This window comes from Vidua macroura, chromosome 2 (assembly GCF_024509145.1).
Source record: "Vidua macroura isolate BioBank_ID:100142 chromosome 2, ASM2450914v1, whole genome shotgun sequence".
NCBI lineage: Eukaryota > Metazoa > Chordata > Aves > Passeriformes > Viduidae > Vidua > Vidua macroura.
This window is the reverse complement of record NC_071572.1, coordinates 92,768,997-92,790,283: the sequence shown is the minus strand read 5'-3', so window position 1 is coordinate 92,790,283 and position 21,287 is coordinate 92,768,997. Positions and strand designations below refer to the sequence as shown.

The 21,287-nt window shown below is 34.6% G+C and overlaps 1 protein-coding gene across 6 annotated transcripts in view; it reads right to left on the bottom strand.

The window, feature by feature from the left end:
• Positions 1–21,287, bottom strand: part of PAN3 (poly(A) specific ribonuclease subunit PAN3) — a 78,863-nt gene that overhangs the window by 27,062 nt on the left and 30,514 nt on the right. For all 6 annotated transcript variants that reach the window (XM_053971961.1, XM_053971966.1, XM_053971962.1 and 3 more), the window contains 4 exons: positions 16,930–17,091; positions 9,247–9,397; positions 1,093–1,340; positions 419–523 (listed from right to left, as the gene is read on the bottom strand). In XM_053971961.1, coding sequence (XP_053827936.1) covers positions 419–523; positions 1,093–1,340; positions 9,247–9,397; positions 16,930–17,091 — 666 coding nt within the window. The remainder of the gene's footprint in view (positions 1–418; positions 524–1,092; positions 1,341–9,246; positions 9,398–16,929; positions 17,092–21,287) is intronic.

Here is a 21,287-nt window from a genome sequence, read left to right as displayed (position 1 = left end):
TACAGTAAAGCTGAAATTAATAACACTCACAGCCAGCCTTGAGATGATGAACCCTGAGAAGAGCTCTTCAACTAACACCTGCATACACTTCCATTTCAGTGGAAGACTTTAAAACTGAGTAGTATTTCAGCTTAAAATAATGCTACGAAAATAAACCCTTGCACACCAAAAAAACCACATCCGTAATAGTACTGAGCAGAATAGTAAATCATGGCATGCAGATTAGATTGCAGTTATATATGTTGTAACTCACCCCACCCTCTGTTGTATTCCACCTATTACAAGATTTGATTTTCCAAATTCTCCACAGGGAAAACTGACTGCACAGATTGCAAGTGTCTACTTCTGTTCTACCATTAACAATTTTCTATTTTTGGCCAAGATATTAAATTTTCCTTTAAACACTCTAACATCTTACCTGTCTGAGCTCATCTGCCATGAAGAAGGAAGGTGCATTTGCTTTTGGCTGCATGTAAGCAACATGAGGTGCAGCTGGATGGTAGATGTGGTAGTTTGGAAAAACCTAAAAATAAAATATTTCAAGAAGTTTTTTAAAGTCCTTAAGGATAAAGTAAATGAAGAGTTTTCTCACTCTTTCAGTTGAAACTATGAAATCCTCACGTACCATATGAGTTACAGATATATTGTCAGATATGTTACCATTTTTTATGTAGTATTCACTTCTAAAGATTTCAAGGGAGAGGGAGGTGTATGTGTATATATGTATGTACATAATTATTTCCATAGTTTTCCAACTGCCTTTTCCCCATCACTGAAAATATGAGTTATTTAACCTATCAAAAAAAAAATCTGACTTTTTGATGTTTTCTCGTTATGTATGTATCCACTGAGACATATAGAATGCTTTCTTGCTATTGTTGTATTAAAACCCCAGAAAGCTCTACACAGTTGTAGAAATATATAAAAATTTCTCTGGTCCTTATATTTCAGTGATTTTTGGAGAATAACTGAAATAACTAAAAGGCCTCATCTTCATACAGATTAAGTGGTTTATAGTATTAAAAATAACATCTGTAGTATCAACCAACTCAGCACTTACAAACTCCAGTTGTGTATTGAAAGCCAACATACCATTCCTGTGAGAGGTGCTGGAGTAGTATCAGTGTAGAAGTATGTTGTTCCACCCACTGTTTCCTTCTGGATCACCTGGCCAGTAGATGGAGGCTGAGAGACAGCGTTAGCGACAGACGCAGAGGCACTAGTAGGCACCATATAGTTTGCTGGGTTAGGAGTATGACTTCTTCTTCGAGGAGCAGGAGATGTATGAGGAGTTATTTTGGGAGAATGAAGAGGAGAAGATCCTGCTGACAGTGACATTCCTTAAAGAAACACAAGACATTCTTGATCAAATCTGTCATCAAAAAAATTTAGCAATTTGAGAAAAGCAGCCTTCACTACCAACAACATTCTGAGCAGGTGAGACACTTAACTCTTCATATAGATATAAAAATCCTTGAGAGATAAAACAGTAAGAGCATGACTGAACAGATATCTTTTCCCCAAAATTTTTGCTTATTTTAGGAAACAGGGCTTGGGAACTTACAATAAATACATGAAGAACTGAAATGAAAAACCTAAGTAGCTGAAAAAGGAAGACAAGTCAAAATAAATGCTGTGTCTAAAAGATAGTTCATTAAACTGCAAAAAGATAAAGTATTAATGACTATGTGAGTGTTTACTTAACAGTTACATGAGCAGTCAATGGAGTTTGCTTAGCTGTAACTCACTTCACCTAATTATGTATGTACCTTTTATTAGAACTCCACAGCTATAAATATCTCCAGTAATACAGCACACAAATAAGTGTGTTAGTAATACACAAAATGGTACTATTAATAACTTCAGGAGAGTAATCACCTATTTTCCTGCAATTATTAAATTCAAAAGTCATCCTCCAAAAGATCTATTTGATATGTAAAAATAGGTGACATCTCATGATACGAAGTCTATTAAACATTCCTGTTGGAATTTTCTCATTTATTTGAAATTACTTTATTGGCTGTTGTTCACCTTCAACATTACAGGGGCAACTCCGCTGATGCCTAAGAAACTCTGCTTCTAAACAAAGTACACCAAATGAGAAAAACAAGGGCAACTTTTTTGCATACATACTTTTTAGTTACCAAACAGTCTAATTACTTTAAGAGTTATTGCATGCAGAATTCTCAGATTTGCTTACTTATAAAAATTAGGTGCAAAATAGACATTCCAGGGTGCTGCTGAGGAAGAGAACCCTTCAAAAAAAACTTCTAGAGTTACTTACTAGCAGAAGATCTGACACATTCAGGTGTTCAGATTAACACCAAGGAAAACAGCTTTGAAAGGTATTATTGCTCAGTTCAGACTGGGATGTACTTTCTCATCTATATAGTCAGAATTGTATTAGTCATACTAAATCTTTTCCTTGAAAGGATAGAAGGTACACAGTTTTCATATGTAACATTCTATTGACAGCTGAGAATTCTTCTGTCATTAAGAATTGTTAGTTATTACTCAGATACTTGATGAAATTAATTATGTAAACTCTAGTAACCAGAGCAATTTAAGCAAATATCCAACTAATGAAAGCAAGAGGAACCTTTTTTGCATACACACTTTTTAGTTACATAAACCAGTTTATTTAACTTCAATCATGAGTTACTGCATGCAGAGTTCTCAAAATGCATCATCAGTAATGTGTAGGAGTGATTTCACACTCGTATCGTGTCCCTAAAGTAATCTCATCCCTCCTACATTTCATTTTTTTCTTTTTTAAAACAAAAGCAAATAAGTTTCAGTATTAACAAGTAAGCAGTACCTTGGGAAAAATTACTCTGAAGCTATATTATCCTAATGATATTAAAAGAATATTTGTACCCTTTCATTTAGTTCCTCTCATTTACTCCTTTGATATCTCAAAAACCATGTTTATTAATTCAGCAAAATTCTCTTTTGTTCCTCAAAAGTGAGTAGTTCCAACAAAATGAACAAGACTTTTTAAAATGTAACTGTGGTAAGATCATATGCCTTTCTTTTTAATTGTGTCTTTTAAGTCATTTACTCTTTTTATAAAACTGTGAAATACAAGAATATGAAAGAAAAAAATCTGCACTTTTGTAGGCTGGAACTTTTCTTTGTATTAATACACATCCATGTGTGTACACACACCTTGTAGATAAGCAGTATTGTAGAATATTGCTGATCAGTGCACTAACTTAAAAAATGAAGAATAATAGGCACTGCTAAATGGTAACATAAGTAGTCTTCTAAAAATCTGTATGACTCTAAAATGTTACATATTTTGATAGTACCAATTTATGCTACAGAAGAAAAGTAAGTTTTCATTATGGTAGAAGTTACCTAGAGTGACTGAGTAATATGTCAATATTTCAACAGCTCTGTAAATATTGTTACATTGTTAACAAAAGACTAAAACACAGATGTATTCTTAATCTACTGGAGGAAAAGATCAATTTCAAAGGAAACACTGTATTAGTATTAAAAGCTGAAGGATTACTAAAGTGGCCATTAAACTGAAGCAACTCTACAGTTTATGATAACTAAGAGTTCTCTTCATCTATGGAAAGCTACTGATGTCTTTTTCACTCTATTCCAATAAAGCAGTTAATAAACTGAAGTCCTCGCAACCACATAATCTCAACCCAGACTAAATGGCTTCAAGAGTAACTCATTAAAACAGCCAACTGTAAGGATCATGAAATAAGAACTCAGCAGCCTTCATATATACTGATGTAAAATTAACTGAAGACCTGTCTGCTTTCAAATAAACACTATAGGTACAAGACAGTAATATCGTACAGAAAAGTGAAGACTTGCAACTCGCTAAAATTATACTGTGACCTTCTACTACAAGTTTCCCAGAAGAAAAAAAGACCTCTAGTGACTTTTACAGATACAATTTCAAACAATTTCCACTTCAAGATTTACTTTCTTAAAAAATTGATTCCTGCCAAAGAATAGTTACACACATAAATCCTTAACGTCTTTGCACAGGTATCAATGCAAGATTGAAAGAAAAAGATCACAGCATTACACAAATCCTTTCAGATGGCCTTCCAGTCTAGTTAGGTCTCATTTTAAAAGGACATTGAGAGTTCAGTGAAAATCATCTGGCAGGCAGAATATATGGCCTCCTCATTTGCCAATATGCATAGTGAGTTCAGGAGATAAAAGAAGCTTGACTAGAGTTTGGTATTATTCTACTAGAACAATATACTACAAATGCTACAAGAATTTTGCTCCTAGTGCTGTGGTGGGTACAGACAGTTTGAGACAACAAATATTGAAGGTGACAGATTCTTCTGAGAGACTTGCATTACATTCTGCAATATTTACAATCTAAATAACTACTGAAAGCCCAGCATAACAACAACAACAAAAAAGAAAAACTCTTAATACAGTGAAACTATGCATATTTAAGTACTTCAGGCAGCTAATAGAGTGCACAAACTCAAGCAGATATCACCAACTTCATTAGTATTTCAATCAGTTAAAAGCACACTAATAATAATATTTAATCATGACAAATGGTATTAGAGGAAAATAAAAGAAAAATAGTTTCAAAAACAAGTGATTATATAGTCCTCTCGACTCATACTCAAGAAAAAAGATGCTACTAAACATACAGTAGTAACAACAGAACCAGACCTTACAGAATATTAGGCTGGTTTTAACAGCACAGTTTATATAAATTGCAATTCACTTAAGGGCCTAAGAAAAAATGAGCTTTTAAAAATCTTCTTATGATTTACATATATATATACACACACATATACATATAGATACACATGTATATATATCTCATTCATATCAGTGATCTCAATAAATAATATTAAACTTTCCCTACAACAGGGTTCAAAATTCCCCTGTATTAAAATTCAAATGCCAACAGGAATACTATGACAGACATCAAAAGCCTGTTTCAAATTGTCCCTCTCCATTCCTTGTCTTGGGGAATCTTAATACACTTAATAAAGCAGTCAAATACAATCTTAAAAGATGAACTGCAAGGGGAAAGAGCTTCTTTCACTTTTCTGTCTAAAAAGAGGTGCCACAGTACGCAGCTGTCATGGTGTTGTCACACCAACATGGAAATGGTTGTGGGATTTGAAGATCCTTTCCCAACATTCACAGTGAATGTGCAGGCTACCTACACACACCGGCAGCTCCGAATGCCTTCTTATTCTGTAAAAAGAGAGATCATATTTACATATCCCTCTTTAGTCTCATATTTTCATTTATTGCCTTGTTTTTTATTTTTGAAGTTTCATTGTGACTAAGGAAAGGGAAATGGCAGACTTTGACACACATTTGAGAGAATGCCCAAAGATATTTTATGAGATTAATGTTTCTAATAAAGCTTTGTAGCACACAGTGTATTTGAATTAAAACTAGGTTGTATTTTGAATCTGATAATTCACACAGATAATCAGGATCAAAGGGCATTAAGCATGATTTCTTAATGACTCAGTATCAACAACTTTTTGATTTAATGAGAATTCACAACTCAGTGAGGCAGGATTTCATTAAGCAAGCTCACATGTATGCAAATCAGCTGGCCTACAGCATTACAGGCTAAAAAAAGACCTTCAAGTTTTGCCTGCAAATTTACTAGTTTACAACCATATCCCTTATGCCTCTAATGCTTGTAACACATTCAGAGGTGAAAAATTAACACTTAGCACATTTAACACTTTATCACTTTAATGTTCTGTACTTTAGAGATATCTCAGACTACTAGGCAAATTTTGAAGAATGACAAAGCAAAGTAAATTATAATATCAGATTATTTCAAGAACTTAAAGTAGCATCCTTAAATTCATTAACTATTTATTTTTATTGTAAGCTTTCTATCAGGTCATTAGCATTGTAGCTGTTTATTTTCAAGTTAATTAAATCTGCTTCATTCCCTAAACAATTTGAATCATCAATTCTTCCTCTTCAGTTTCAGTTGGAAAAAAACATAATTTTAGAGTCTCTTTGCCTTTTTCTGTTCTTACATTATTCTGGAATGGCTGCAGAACTTCCTCCACACCATATTTGATCCAGGAGGATGGAACAAGCTCTTGGGGCCTTCAGCCACACAAACCACCTCAGCTGAAAGTGCTCCATCTCCAGATGGGGCTGTGGGCTCTGAGAACTACAATCCTGCAGCTCATCACAATGGAGATGTGACACAAGCACAACACCTTTGCACTCGTGGCTCCTAAGCCTGCAGGTTCACAATGGCAGAAATGGGATCTCCTACATTCTGCATAGCTCAGAACCTGACTTGGACTAAATATAAAAGCAACAGCAATTTGCTGTCACTTCTATCAGTGACAAAGGCATCATTCTTTAAGTATAACCTAGACATTTTTCACTACTAGAGTGGGGGCTATACATCTGCTCTCTCTCAAGTTCAACACAGCAATGATGTCTTATCACTTTGATGACATTCATGAATTTCTTTCATACACTGTGTTGCATATTTTAATCACATTAATACTCTAATACAGCTATGCAGGACTGGGTAAGATAAGCTTGTAAGCAAAAGTGCTATTTGAAGTTTGTCAACTTCTTACTAGATTTCGCACACAAACGACAAACAGGGTATGTTTGCTAGCAAGGAAAGGGAGGAGCAATAAGGTAGTATTCAGGTGAGTTTATGAAAAAGAGTTTGGAAACAATAAATGAGATCTGTTTACAACTCTTCAGTGAAACAATTTTCTCCCACCACTTCTGTAAATTGCATTTTATATCACTCTATTTCCATACTCTATTAAAGGCCACCAAGATGAACATGACTCTGTGTTGAGATTACCCTAGAAAGCACTTAGATAAGTAAACATCTGAATATAGGAGTAACCTTCTTTCATGCTACATCCTAATTGATATGTCAAGCATGGATCCAACAAGTTACCCACTAAAGCACTTGAGGTTTCCCCTGTCATATTTTTCACTATTTCTGCAATACTGTTGACAAGACAGGCAGAACAAATATTTTCCAAGGACAAGAAATGTTAGATGTCAAAAGTGGTTTTAATTTGCACCTACCTTTAGGGAAATCTCAGAAATTAGATATGTGAAAGAACTTACAATTTTCATCATCAAGAAGAAAATCAAAGGACTGTTTTCGTAATTTACCTACTTTGTTATGGGTGAATAAAACTATGGAAGTCTTAAATACTCCTACTACATTTCCTTAATGCTCATGAAATTTTGATTGCCTCCAGTACCCTCTAAATTACAATAAGCAATCTTAATCTCACATAAATACTTAAATCCACAAAGTTAGTCTACTGGAAAGTATGCACCCTTTAACTATAGAAGGAGACTTATCTTTATTCAAATGAAAATTCTTATAAACTCTTTATATGGCTTTTATTTGAAACTGTTTTCACTTATTGAAACCTAACATATCTCAACCATTTTTTCATGACAACTTCAGAATTTTTTATTCTGTTACCCAGTATGATCTAAGTGGTGAAGTTTCCCCACACAAAGATACTGCTTTCTTATTTAAGAGCTTAATTTTTTAGAAAGACCACCTCCTAGATGACTTTGAGGTAACAAGAATTTCTGTGGATGGAACCTGTTGACAGCTTTAATGTTGACTTTTAAATAAAAATAAATGTCTGTGAGCAGTATTTACATAAGACACTTAGGTTCAGAGAATTCTGCACTCAGTGAGAGAAGAAAAGCTTCTAGAAAAATTCAGAGAATCCAATCAAGATCACAACTTTGAACTATATTTTCATTTTAGTTATACAAGAAGAGCAAGGGAAACAAGCCAACTCTGCCTGAAGTTACCGCTTATGAATACTCCCCCATCCCTCTTGTCCATAAACAAACAGTAGTATTTGAGGCTAGAAAGTATGCAGCATTGGTATCTATATTTATTTCTAGGAGCTGAAATTGTTGTGTGAACTTCTTTCATCAGTGTTACTTATCCTTTCAAGTATTACTTACAGATAGTAAAGAAATTGGACTGTGAAGGATCCCTCTGAGACCCCACTGGACACTTTCCAAAAGTAGATCATTTTACTGTATTCTATTTAATCCTTTACACACTTTTCAATCCAGGTGACAAGGCTGAGAGGCATATAAACACAACAGTTTTCCAATAAGATGGTACAGCACAATATAGGATCAAGCAGACACAGTTCCACAACATGTTCATTTGGTCAGCAGAAGTATCAATCACTTTCCTAGCCTGCTGTGCTATGTTTATACATGCAAGTTAAATGCTGGCTTCTTTCCCATTGACACTGGCATCAAGAAAGAGTGAGGTTCATTTTAATAAATGGTAATTGCCTATAGATATTTCAAAAAATCATTTATAGCATTTGTCCATCCACCTTTTGGCAATTACCTAATGCTTTTTGGTAGCCACAAGAGACTGCTGGAGGTTTAAGTACATACAGAAACTCATTAAAGAATCTGCAGTGTGAATATCCAGATTTGCTGATGACTATATGTTAAAAATACTTTAATCTTATTTAAACAAAATTATTAGAATTAAGTTAACATCTTAAGATCAGAAGACTAAAAGATGCATGAAGGACTTGAACTTATTAAATGTGTAAAAAAAAATCTGTCACTCAATTATATGACTGCATGGAACATATTTCAGAGTTTTAAACCTGGGAAATAACTACAAATTGGTCTTAAAAGTGAGATTACACATGACAGATAAAATAAAATTAACACTATTTTGCAAGGCACAGTATTATAGAATTAGCTTGTCTTCTACTTTGTGATTTTAATCCACATTTTTAAGTCCTCATATACACTCATTAATACTGAAAAGATTACTTCTACATCACGCAGTCTAGAAACAAATAAAAAGAGCACATTGGTGTGTAGTAAACCAAGATCACATGCATTGTACACTACAATGCATCTCTAGACTATGGGTAGTTTAAATCCTTTTCAGGTACTGCTCTGGCAAGAGCCACTTAGGACACAGTATGTGATAACTCAGCAATGCTTTTCCCCAAAAAGGGCAAAGTTGTTAATTTCAATGCTGCTGTGGCTGAGCAGATTTCACAGCCTGCAGTGTAATTTCCATACTACTGGAATATAAATCCAAAATTCCTCTGCTTTTTAATGATTGTCTTAAAATTAAGAGCTGAAGTAGGAGATAGCTACATTCATACCCGATAAATCTGATAACTATATATATATAGGGTTATGTTTGACAAAAAAACCCCACTGTACTATAAATCATTACTCTCAACTTACCTGGTGCTAACCCAGCAGTAGCAGGACTTCCCATGGAGGGGTGAGAGAACAAGGCTTGAGAGAAGGCAGACATACTTGACTGGGATACATTACTCAGCCTGGAAGTTGATCCTCCTTTAGGAATAAACTCACTTGCAGAAGGATTTGGTGTCTGTTTAAAAAACAATAAATTAAATGTTTATTTCGAATGAGAAGGGATTTATTTGGTAGAAAATACTTTCTAGACAGGCCTACTAGTACAGGGGGTATTTTTAAGGTACATACAGCTTGCTGAAGAGAGCAAAGAATACTGGAAGCTGGTCTGCATGAACAAATTAGACGTGTTTTTAGCTTATGTCTGAAGTGTTATAAGCAAACTTTCCATATGAGCAGCTAGTCTACAAACTCATTCAACATTTTGCAAAAGGCTTTCCATAAGCATTACATTACAAGTTGGAGAACAGACTTGACACTGAGAAAGCTTTGCCACAGCTGCAGACTGTTCCCCCGTGACTTCAGCAATTTCATCTCAAACTAACCAGCAATTTCAAATTAAAGGAGTAAAAATTATTCCTACTAGAAAAGTCACCCCTGCCTCCATTTAAAATAGATATGTTCCGTTTCTTTGTGAAAACTACTGCTTTAATTACCTGTTTCATTTATCCAGCACCCTTAATAATAGTCTAATTTGATGCCATGGAAAAAAATATAAGCAGAATGATGGTGAAACATACAGTATTTGTTAGAACATAAAACAAACACATGAGCAGTTTTTAATTTCTATTAAAATCAGTGCAGACAGTTTTGTAGTTTGGGATTGTGGTATTTGTTTTGAGGGTGAGGTTTTTGTTTGATTTGGGGCAGGGAGAGTTAGAAAAAGAAAATCCCAGTTAGAGCTGAAAAGGCTAAAAGCTTATCATTGAACAGCCAATTACAAATGATAGGAGTGGAACAAAAACTACATTAAGCCAAGAAATAAAATCAGTTATTACATGAACACACCAAAAATCTTGACGATTATTAAATTGCAGGATTTATTTTATTAAGTAATTTGCACAGTACCTCTCCAAAGTGTCTAAAGTTAGGTAAAATAAGAAGACAGCAACAGCTCCCAATAGACAAGGGATACTGTTAAGATAATCCATAATGGTTTTCTACAGAAAATTATATTGGACTACTTTGGTTTCAGGCAGTTTTAAAATAACCAAATACATCAACTGTTAGTTAAATTACCAATATTGATTTTACCAATATAAAGTGGCATCAGAGAAGTAAGGTAGAGCCAAATTAAAAGTGAAGCGTAAGCATCAATTTAGACAGTGAAGAAAGTATTTGAGAAGAGTTTCTGTTAACTGGGTTTTAATACCTTTATTTGACTATTTCTGCCAAATATCATAGTATTAATGTATTTCAATACACTGAAAAAGAAGGTTCTCAAAGTTGTAAAATTGAAGAAGATGCTCAGGTTTAAAAGCAAATAGCAAAAATATTCTACCTTTAATCACACAGTGAATTTTAACCACCATCCACTTTATGATATCAACTACCACTTTATTTGTCACCTTACATGTGCATGTTTCTGAATATTCAAGGAACAGCTATAAGTAAATATGCAGATTATGAAGTAAAACATATTAAAAGGGTAAAGAGTTCACATGAATTTTTAAACGCTTTTATCACAGTTAAGGAAAACATGTTAAAATGTACACTAATACAGCAAAACAAATGATAAGTTGAATTATACAGACTGAAAACACCTAACTGACCCATTTATACTCAAAAGGTAATATTCTGGACTTATCTGAATTTAGGTGCAGGAATAACTAAGAGAATAGTGTTCCTTTACATAAAAACTGGCATGCAACCATTCAGCAAAATCTGCACTGAAACTGGAAAAAATTGCAAAGGTGGTAGAGTACAACTTTTCCAAACAGTGACAGAGCTAAATAGTCATCAAACAGAACAACTGGGAACGAGGGACAGAATTTGTATCATTTTGCTAAAAGAACTTAATTCCAAGGAACCACAAGATCTACATTTTTCCACTGCTAAAAGTAGCAATGACACATCCACAGCTCTATCACATCTAAATACTGTGTCAACCAGGCAACAAGGGTGGGACATGCCATTAGAAGCACACAAGCACAGAAAAAGACACCTTCTGAAAGGTAACTCAGACTTTCTAGAGCAACTGAGAGAGTTCCCAAAATCCCATCCAGGGTATTCTGGCTAAACTCTTATAATTTTCACCTACTGATTCAAACTCCTACAGCATAGAGATGCTTCTTATTTCTAAATGCATTCTGCAAATTTTCATAGACCAGTTTTCATGTCTAAAAGTTACTTACTTACTACAATGTGACTTATTTACAAAAAGGTACTTTCTTACTAGAAGTTACCTATAACCATCAAAATTTTTAAATGCAGCTTCACTTTAAGAAAGAGCTCCAGGTTAACTGGTATTTTAATTTATCCAAGTGAAAGAGTCAAACCCAGTAATCTGCTAGGACTGATATGGTTTATGCTGTAGAATTACAAACAGCAATGGGTCAAGTCTGATGGAAATTCAGTTTCATTCCATTTTTTGATATCACAATTCAGGATGAGCATCAAAGCCTAATAAGATTAAGTTGTTTTTACATAACTTTGATGAAAATGTTGTATATGAGTAAACAGCATTGATTTATGAAGACAGACCCTATACTCTGAAAGCCTGTTTTACTTCTCTGTGATGCTACCAACATGAAGCTGCAATCCAAGACTTTTCCCACTGGTAAAAAAAGTGATTTAACTTTTGGTTATCATTTTAAAAGACCCTTCCATCTTCAAGTTGCTTTCTAAATACAGAAAAATACTCAAGTTCCACAGTCACTAGCCAGAATAAACTAATCAAAGTAATACAGCCAATTCTAGTGATAGGTGGTCAAAACTAGCAAATATTGTCAGACAATTTGAAGCTTAAGCCCCAAGCCACATCTAAATTCATTACAACTACATGAACCTGCAGTTCTTAAAAACTTCTATGCTTTTGAAAATATTTTATCTGAAGTAAAATATTCATTTTTCTGCAAACAGTTTTCTTCCATGAAAATAATTAAAATAATAAGGCTAGATTAAGTGACTAAACCAAGTGAGGGAATGTAATATTACTATTAGCTCTTTAATACTTAATATCTTAATTAGTTTTGAATCTTTGTAGATAACTATTTTACAGCAATGACCATGCAAATATGCCAAAATTAGAAAGCCACATTCTTAGTGGCCAATGATTCAAAGTATTATATCCTTGGCTTGAAAAATATCCTACTTTCACTCTGTCAAGTCATAAAATAAAGTATAAATTCCAGGTTTAGCTTTACATTTGGATCAATGGTAAGCTTGAAAATCTGTAACCATGCTTTAGAACCTGAGTATTCTTACAGTTTTTCCATTAGAGTCCTACCAGACTTCCCAAGATGACACTAAAAAATTTAAACTTTTATAAGAATGAAAATAATCTAGATCATCTTAGTGAAAAACATTTTTTTCATTCTGTATTATGTTTAAATTTTGCACAAGTACAGCTTTTAAACATATTTCATTTAATTACTAATTAATTATTCATCTCAGAATAAAGTAATTTATTCATGCTAGATGAGGCTTAAAATTTGTAGTCAGAATAAATCAGGATTGGTAAAATACATAGAGAAAATGGGTCTTGAAAATGGTTATTAATTTTCAAGAGTAACCAGAAGAATGGACATGCAAGAATCACGTAACAATTATGCAATACTGTGATGTCAAAAGGCAGCAAATGTACTTCTAAACCCAAAACAATAAAAATAAGCCTACTAGCACTGTCTGCACTGTGTTAAATAAGTCTAATTTCAGTTTCAAATGTACATGTTCCATTAAAAGTCACACACAAAACTTCAAAATGCTAATAAATATGTTTTCAACAAACAGCATAAAAGAGAAGGAAGTACAGCTGTGTCAGCTACATTATGTATTTCTAGCAAACCACCTACGGTGACTTCTGATACCTTTGCTAAAATTGCCATCATTCCCTTTTCCTCTCAACCTTGCCAACTGAAATCTGATCCCCCTTCTTCCAGTATATTAATAAGGATGTGTCAAACTTAAGCAGTGAAGCAACTTCCCTAATTATTACCTGAATTCCTATATCATGCATTCTCAGAATGATTCCATGAAGAAATTTCATCTACATACCCTGTTCTCAGATTATTTATGTCCATGTCTCTTTTCAGACAGCTTTGCTAAGAAACTTCCAAAGACAGACCGCAAAACTGAGTCCATGCAGCTCCACTTACAGAAACAATTCTTACATTTCTGTACATCAGAGTGAAAAAAACCGTTATAAATACAGTCCAAATGAAGGCTGATTTTAGCCATGATGCAATTACTAAGGATGGAACCAAAAAAGTACAAAAGGAGGCCAGGACCATGAAATTACTCATTTGTGTCACCAGTCAGCTCAGATTTTGTCTGGTGGCTTTTTCGCTTTTACAGGTATTAAAAGGAAATAAAATTAAAATACAGCATGGAGAGGAGGAAACAAAATATTCTGTGAGTATCACAAAAAAAACCCTCTCAAGAACAATTCAAGGGTCCTTAAAAGAATGTACAGATGAAAGCAAAGAGCAAGTTTGAGCAAGAGCAAGGATCTAAGCTGAAGATCATCACTGGAAGGACTACACAGCAGCATGTGGCCTTACTGTATGTTAAGGAGTTGCACGTAACAGATTTCTGTAATACAGAAATAAAATCAAAATTCCTTTTCATCAACTATAAACTTTGATACGCATGATTTGTCTTTATGCTCCTCAGTGGTAAACTTGTAAGGCCTCAATGCTGCACTAATTAATAAGGGAATCCTCAAAGTGCCTTTAAAGTACAGAAGTGAGCTGGAATACAGGGATGTACAAGTTATGAAGCCTTTGGAAAGCCATGCAGGGATCCCACAGGAACTCTGGAAACCACTCTTCTCTCACATTTCTCTTTCAGCATCTCTCAACACAGCTGTACAGCAGCAGCTTCAGTACTAATGAATAGTACTTCATTAGCTTGGTTCTGGTTCCTCATTCAACCAAAGCATGCTACCTAGCTCAAAAAGTAGGCCAATCTCATTTGATTTCAGAAGGATGTGCTAATGTACTTAACATGCTAGAAACTGGATACAAGCTTCTTTGTTCTCTTTTTATGTTCTCCTTCACTTCCAAATTTATGCTGATCTGTTCTGACATCCCAAATTACATAATCGTGTAATGGTTACAGAAAACCACCACTAACCCGCAACCATGTTATAAAACAGGGCACTCCTTTACCAGTTTATTTTTGGCACAGTTTTCATAATATCTCTTAGGAATACAGAAACATGCAGAAGTCTTTCTTGAGCTTAACATGTTATTTTGTTGTTGTTGGGTTTTGGGGTTTCTTTGTTGTTTTTTTAATGGGCAGAGGTTCTATATGAGGAGAGCCACTTTACAGAGCATTGCTGTAATTCCTCCAAGGATTCCTTGCGAGCCATGACATCAGGAAAGGAGTCATTTTATGATGTCAGAGCAATCCAGAAGACATGGGAGGTCACCAAGGATTTCAAAGCAAATCTTTCTATCCCACCACTGAATTTGTGTAACATGCTATATATATAATGTATCCTAATATAAGGTAGGATACATCACTATAAAACAAACTTCGATTTGGGGTTTTTTTTGCTTTTTTAATGCACAACCCAGAGTACAATTCACTCTGCAGACTTCACTTTTAATCATGTATGTGTAACACCATATTTAAACAAAACAGATTGGGTTTATAAATTCCTAGCCATTCAGGAGTAACAGTTAAACTATTTTACAATGCAAGTTTTAACACCTTTGCTTCTTCAGTCTTGCCAGACCCCACAGTTGCTCTTCAATCCCTCCTATTTCTCCTGCAATTCTATTTATTATGGCTGGCACATCCTTCTGTTCGTATTTCCACCACATGTGCATATACATGCTTTGTTAAAGCCCATATCGCCATGGGAATTTATGCAACTGTAATATGTAATATAAAATCTTAAGCCACACATACTTTAAATTAGTTATGTAGCCAGGATTCTGTTGCAATAAAGGAGCCTGGAACTGCACCCTTCAAAAGCTATGTACTCTGCAGCCAGTCCCAAACACTGCCAACCTCAGAAAGCATGGGGACCTTGAGCTTCCTTCCCTGTGCCACACTTTGAACACTACTCCAGAGTGCACAGGTACTGAGAAGACAACTGCTCCTGGCAAGAAGCTTCAAGTTTCAGGCTACTGCCTCTCTAGACTCCAAAAGCATTAAGTTCTTTTGCTTCTAATCTAAATGGAGTAGATTAACAACAAAGTTTATATCACTGTATAGCAAGAAAACAAGAGAGGACAGGAGTGCAAACAGGACTTTTTGCCCATTAATGTCCACATGAAAACTAAAGATCAATTTTCTGCTTCTCTCTTAAAACTGTCTTTAATTATGGCTTACATTCATTGTTACATACACAAAAAATTCAGTTTGTTAATTTTCTCTCCCTTCAAAACAGTACTGCTTCACAGGCTTTCACCACTGTCCTTCAAGCTTACCAAGTCCTTCTACCGATGTTTCCTTTAAGCTTCATCTTTTCTCCATCAGTGGCTGTGCTGCTTCCCCAGCAGCAAAAGGGCAAGACAGACTGAAGGTCCAAATGTCCCTAAACAATGTAGCATCATGCTGCCTACAACACACTGCCCATGACTGCTCATTTCAGTAACACAGAGATGTCCAAACATCAAATAACACAAAACTAGTATCAGTGTGGAAAGGAGCTCATACAAGCATCATGTTGGCCCTTACACGGCAGAAATTCAGTGAACTGAAAGAAAATCCTGAAGTGCCACAAGTTCTAATTATAAGTCTATTATCAATTTACCCACTTCAATCACTTTGAAAACACCAAAAATAACATAACCCTCCTAGGAAGACTGAAATAATCTCTGACAAATAAAAAGCACTACACAAGTGAAAACAGTATTAGCAGCAGTGGTGCAGTTCCCACCACTGTAATAATTTCCATCTAAACTCCACTTTAAGGGATATGAAACAGATTCATCCTAGGCTAGAATTATTCTTCATTTTCATGCCAAGGATTACCTGATACTTTGGTAAAGAGATATTCAAATCTAGTTGTACCACCCCCCCTCTTACTGATCAAGAGCTGAAAAAGATCAAGGAATAAAGTAAAATAATGGTAAGAGTTGCATACGTTTCTCAAACAAGTTGAGAAGTATAAACTATCCCAACATAAAAATTAAGAATTTATACTTCTCATCATGATGGCAATGTTTCAAATTCTGTACTGAGGGCATCTGTTTTCATTGTGTTAGTCACTTTAATAACAATCACTAATTTTACCAGTAAATATCTTCCTCAAAGGAGAATTAAAGGTTGTGATTGTTTGCTTTTAGATTACATTAAATGATTACTTTTGCTCCTTCTCAGATTATACCAAAATCAAGTAAAGTATATAGTTCAGCAATGGGTGAAGATAATTAAATATCTCCAAATCACTTTCTTAGAGGACCAGAATGCCTATTAAGTGAAATAAATATTTTATTTAACTCATACTTGGAATAACTCTTTCTAACATTTTCCAGAACTGAAAATAAAACATCCAAAACACTGAAAAAAATTACCAGTAAAAAATAATTTTACCTGTAAATTGTTTTCTGTGACTCTGTTCCACCAAACCATATTGATGGGTACTCCTGTTTTACACCTGTCAGCCAGACAGCCAATAGGATTCTTTGATTTTCTTGCTTTTGATCCCACCGGAACTATCCTCTCATCCAGCATTCCCAGTCGATACTTCCTGGGCTATGAAAAAGAAGGAGAGAAACCAGGCCACTCCTAACAACCCTCATCTAAAGCTACACTAAGATAGATATTACACTGTGTTATGATACTGGATTGGTGGAATAGGAAACAATTTGCAAGTAAAATTTAACTGAGACTGTTTCCTTTCAATCCTGACTATTTGGTTATAACAAACAATGCTTTAAAAAAATAAAGAAAATAAACTTCAGGGAATACTAATTATTTGTAAGCAAAGCCATCCATCACAAGTCAGCCACTGAAATATGCACATAAATTTGGAAATTCTGTCCTAATGAGAAATTGTTTAAAAATAAAAATCCATATGTTCAAAATAAATACCTTCAATCGCATCATAATAATGAACACCTCCCTTGAAATTCCTACCAAACAAATTTTAAATTCAAATTTGCTATGACTCATCTCCTGAAAATTTGCTTTTAAAAATCAGGTAGAACTGAGTAGCCAATTGCAGCAGAACTCTGAGAAAAACATTTCTGCTCAGTTTGATGTTTAAAAAAATAACTTCAGCTACTGTCTTAAGTGAAAACAGACAAAAATTACTATGACAAATGCATTGAGAACTGTCATAAAATTGAGAAAATAAAACAGATTTGAGGAAGTTAACATGCAGGAATTACTTGCACCTCATTAACAGTGATATTTCTATTACACTAGCAACGATCTCTAAAAATGGAACTATTTATAAAGGATTATATGAACATTAAATTCAAAAGGCTGTAAAAAAGAAAATTTGTTAAATACTTTCAAACAGGTAAAGTACAGAAGTTTTCTAGATTTCTCTGTGCTTTCAAACCTATGTGTATCTACCCAGATAGTCAATATCATCAAAAGAAATATTTTAGCATCTATGCACATTCAGACCAGGGCTTTTATGCCAATTATATCAACAATTGGATGAAATTGCAGGGGTTGACTGGTTTTCTTTAGCTGTGGCATTTTGTTTGGGCATTTTTTGTGACAGCATAACTATCACCTGGATATAAATCACTCTAAGTAATCAAAGCTTAACTTACCTTTATTCAGATTATCTATTTCACCTAGCACCTTAGAAATGTTAGCAACATGTACCTTCATATACACTTTAGAAATTATACTTCAGAAAACATGGCAAGAATCTAACTGGAGAAGACTTCCCACTCACACAGGAACAATTTGTAAAACACAGGACAAAACTACCATAAAATGGCTGCAAAAACAAAACCTGAATAGATTCTCTCCTCTACTTCCCTGGAACCTTTTAGGCTAAAACCGTTGGAAAGCACTAAAACTCAGTAGCGTCAACAGTACCCCATTTGCAAAAAAAAGACCCAAACAAACCAACCCCTCCAAAAAACCCGCAAAACCCACAAACAAAACAAGAAAAAATCCCCAAGGATACCAACATGGACTATGAACTACCAAAGGCAATAAACTCCATGGAAGGGTTAACCAAACTTAGTAACAATCAACAAGGCTGAATTTTAGCATACTAATTAGAAATCTGTGATGGGTAACAGGAAGTCCTCCTGCAGTTCAAACACACACCTGATCATGGTAAATCTAAATATTGGTTGTTTATTAGAAGAAACACTCAACTATTGGGCAACTTGTCTCAGTAAATCAGAAAGACTACTAAAATCCTAACCTCCAAAGCCATTACAGCTGAGAAGCTGGACATTTAAGCAAGATGGGACTTTAGGGCAGGGTTTGAACACAGTATGTATTTTTCTTAGGCAACTAGTGTAAACAATATAATGAAGAGTAACAGTTTCCCTGGAAGCTTTCCCCTCTCTCTCTCCCCCCATGCTCTACCAAGGGTAGGGGCACAGTCTGCCTCAGTCTATTGGAGTACAAGCCAGTGCCCAAACACACTTCCATTCACAAAGGGTTCTTCTAATCTTCTATAATAACTAGTTGTCTACAAATATTTTGAAAAGGAGAACCAAAGCAAAAGAGAAATAAGCCAATCTGGAAGAAGGCAATTTTAATCGCAACAGGAATCATATTCCAAACAGGATGAAACTCTATTCTAGGCTTTATGAAAGATCATATAGAGACAATATGAATTCATGCTCCAGTAGTTCTTTACTTACTTGTATTAAAAAATGAAATTAAGCACTGGATGAGTCTAAAGAAACACATTTTCCTTTCATTACTTATCATAAAACATTAGGGGATTACTAGGTCAAGATTTCATTATTTAGACAGACATTAGAGGATGGAATAGACAATATTAACATTTGAAAATAAATTTTTGTCTATGTGCACCAAAGTCATTCTAAATAACACTTGTTCTCAAAGAGCAAACTTGGATCTGTTTTAGAACTGCAATCTGAATTTAAAGGTAAGCAGAAAACAGAGTATCCGCGGAGAGGAGAGCTTCAACAGAAGGAAAAGCAAATAGATCGAGAAGTTTGAATAAGTGAATCAACCTTACTATATCCCTGACCTCTACAAAGAGCAGGAAACAAAGCGACATAAACAGTTCACTTTAAAATGAGCGAAACTCATCAACCACTGATAATTTCTGAACATCTATATATAGATAAATATGTAAATATATCTACGAAAAGCATAGAGAGCATGACAATCTGGACTAATAAACCAAACTTTTATGCTTGGGGACAATTTCTCTTGGATATTTACAAAAACAATTGGTTTTTTTGCCTTCCCTACAGTCTATGAGGTAAAAAAGCTGTTCATATGTAGTAATTACTGGCTGCAAATATTTAAATGAGGCAGGGAACAGCTAACTACCTTTAACTGCTAGCAACAGCTTAGCACCCCCAGGGTGAGAAGGGTAAGCATTTTCAACCATAGCTAATAATTATGACCCTTGCCCTGCAGAACCAAACTGATGCCAGCAAGTAATGATAGGAGCCTACTGGTTGGCACAATTATTATGAAAGATAAACTCCTAAATTCTGAAAAACATTACACTTGAAGCAAAAAGAGAGTCCTTCCAAAAACAAGTCCTTCCTAAGTAGCATCTTTACATGAGAACACTATTAATGATAATTAACTTCAATAGCACACTAGCCCACTATATTCTTCACTTGAGGAATAACAGAAAGTATTCCTCAAGTCAGTTTAATTACTTGGTTCTCATTCATTCAACAAAAACTTTGTGAATGTGTTCAGCAGTTCTATTTTCTTCCTACTATTTGCTATAACAGTGTCTTTGACCCTAGTTCTCCTGTTTCAAGGTCAGTGGGCAATATCACACTTCCCTTTTTTAATTCAGGACTAAACTGACCTCTAGTGTAAGATGTTCCATGGCTGCCCTAGAGGAATAAATTTAAGCAAGAAAATATCTACAAACATTGAAACTGTAAAGACTTTCATATAGTATTGTAGTCTAGATAAGCTGACAAATCAAACTACACAATTGCAAAGTTTTCTTCTACTGAAGATCTGCAACTCTTTTTTTTCAGGATCACTCAGGTCCCAAATTACATTTCTGTTCCTTAAAATGCATTTACCTCTAGCAGGTTTTGAATTTTAGATTTACAAGCCCCTTTTAGTACCAAAACATACCCAATTAAGTCCAGCACACGAACACACGAGTAGGCTGTTGTGCTTCAAAGTATTGTGAAGAGTCTGAGCTATGGTAATGCTGTCTAAGTGCTTCTACTATCAAACCAAATAGAAGTCATCATAAGCCTCCTCCACCACAGGCTAAATAAAGTAGCATTACCTTAAATTACTATAGCTAAAATATATCACAGTAGCATTAGCTAGGGCTCATCTGTTGTACAGTGAGTTGACTGTATCTGCATATACAAACAAAATATTACATTATCAGACAAAATTTTAAAAAGCTATACAAACTCACACTTTCCTTTGTACTACTTACTGGACTACCAAAGTTATGTGAGACATACAATTTTAAATTTCAATGCTGACTTTTGAAAGACCTTTTTTTTTAATTAATGGCAAAGAGACCATTAGAAAAGGAAACTTTAGATATTAGACTCAGCTAGTCCACTAGTCTACTGAAAAAGGAGCAATTTGTTTTATTATGCTTTTAAAGCCAAAACCAAAACAGAAGTTCTTGGTGTCATTATTGCTACTTTCACCCAACAACAATAACTAATTAGCTGGAATAAGCCCATACTTGAAACACCAAATCATAGATATGAACTTCAATATGTTATTGAGCCCCTTTACAGGTACAATCAGCTAAGCAGTACCTT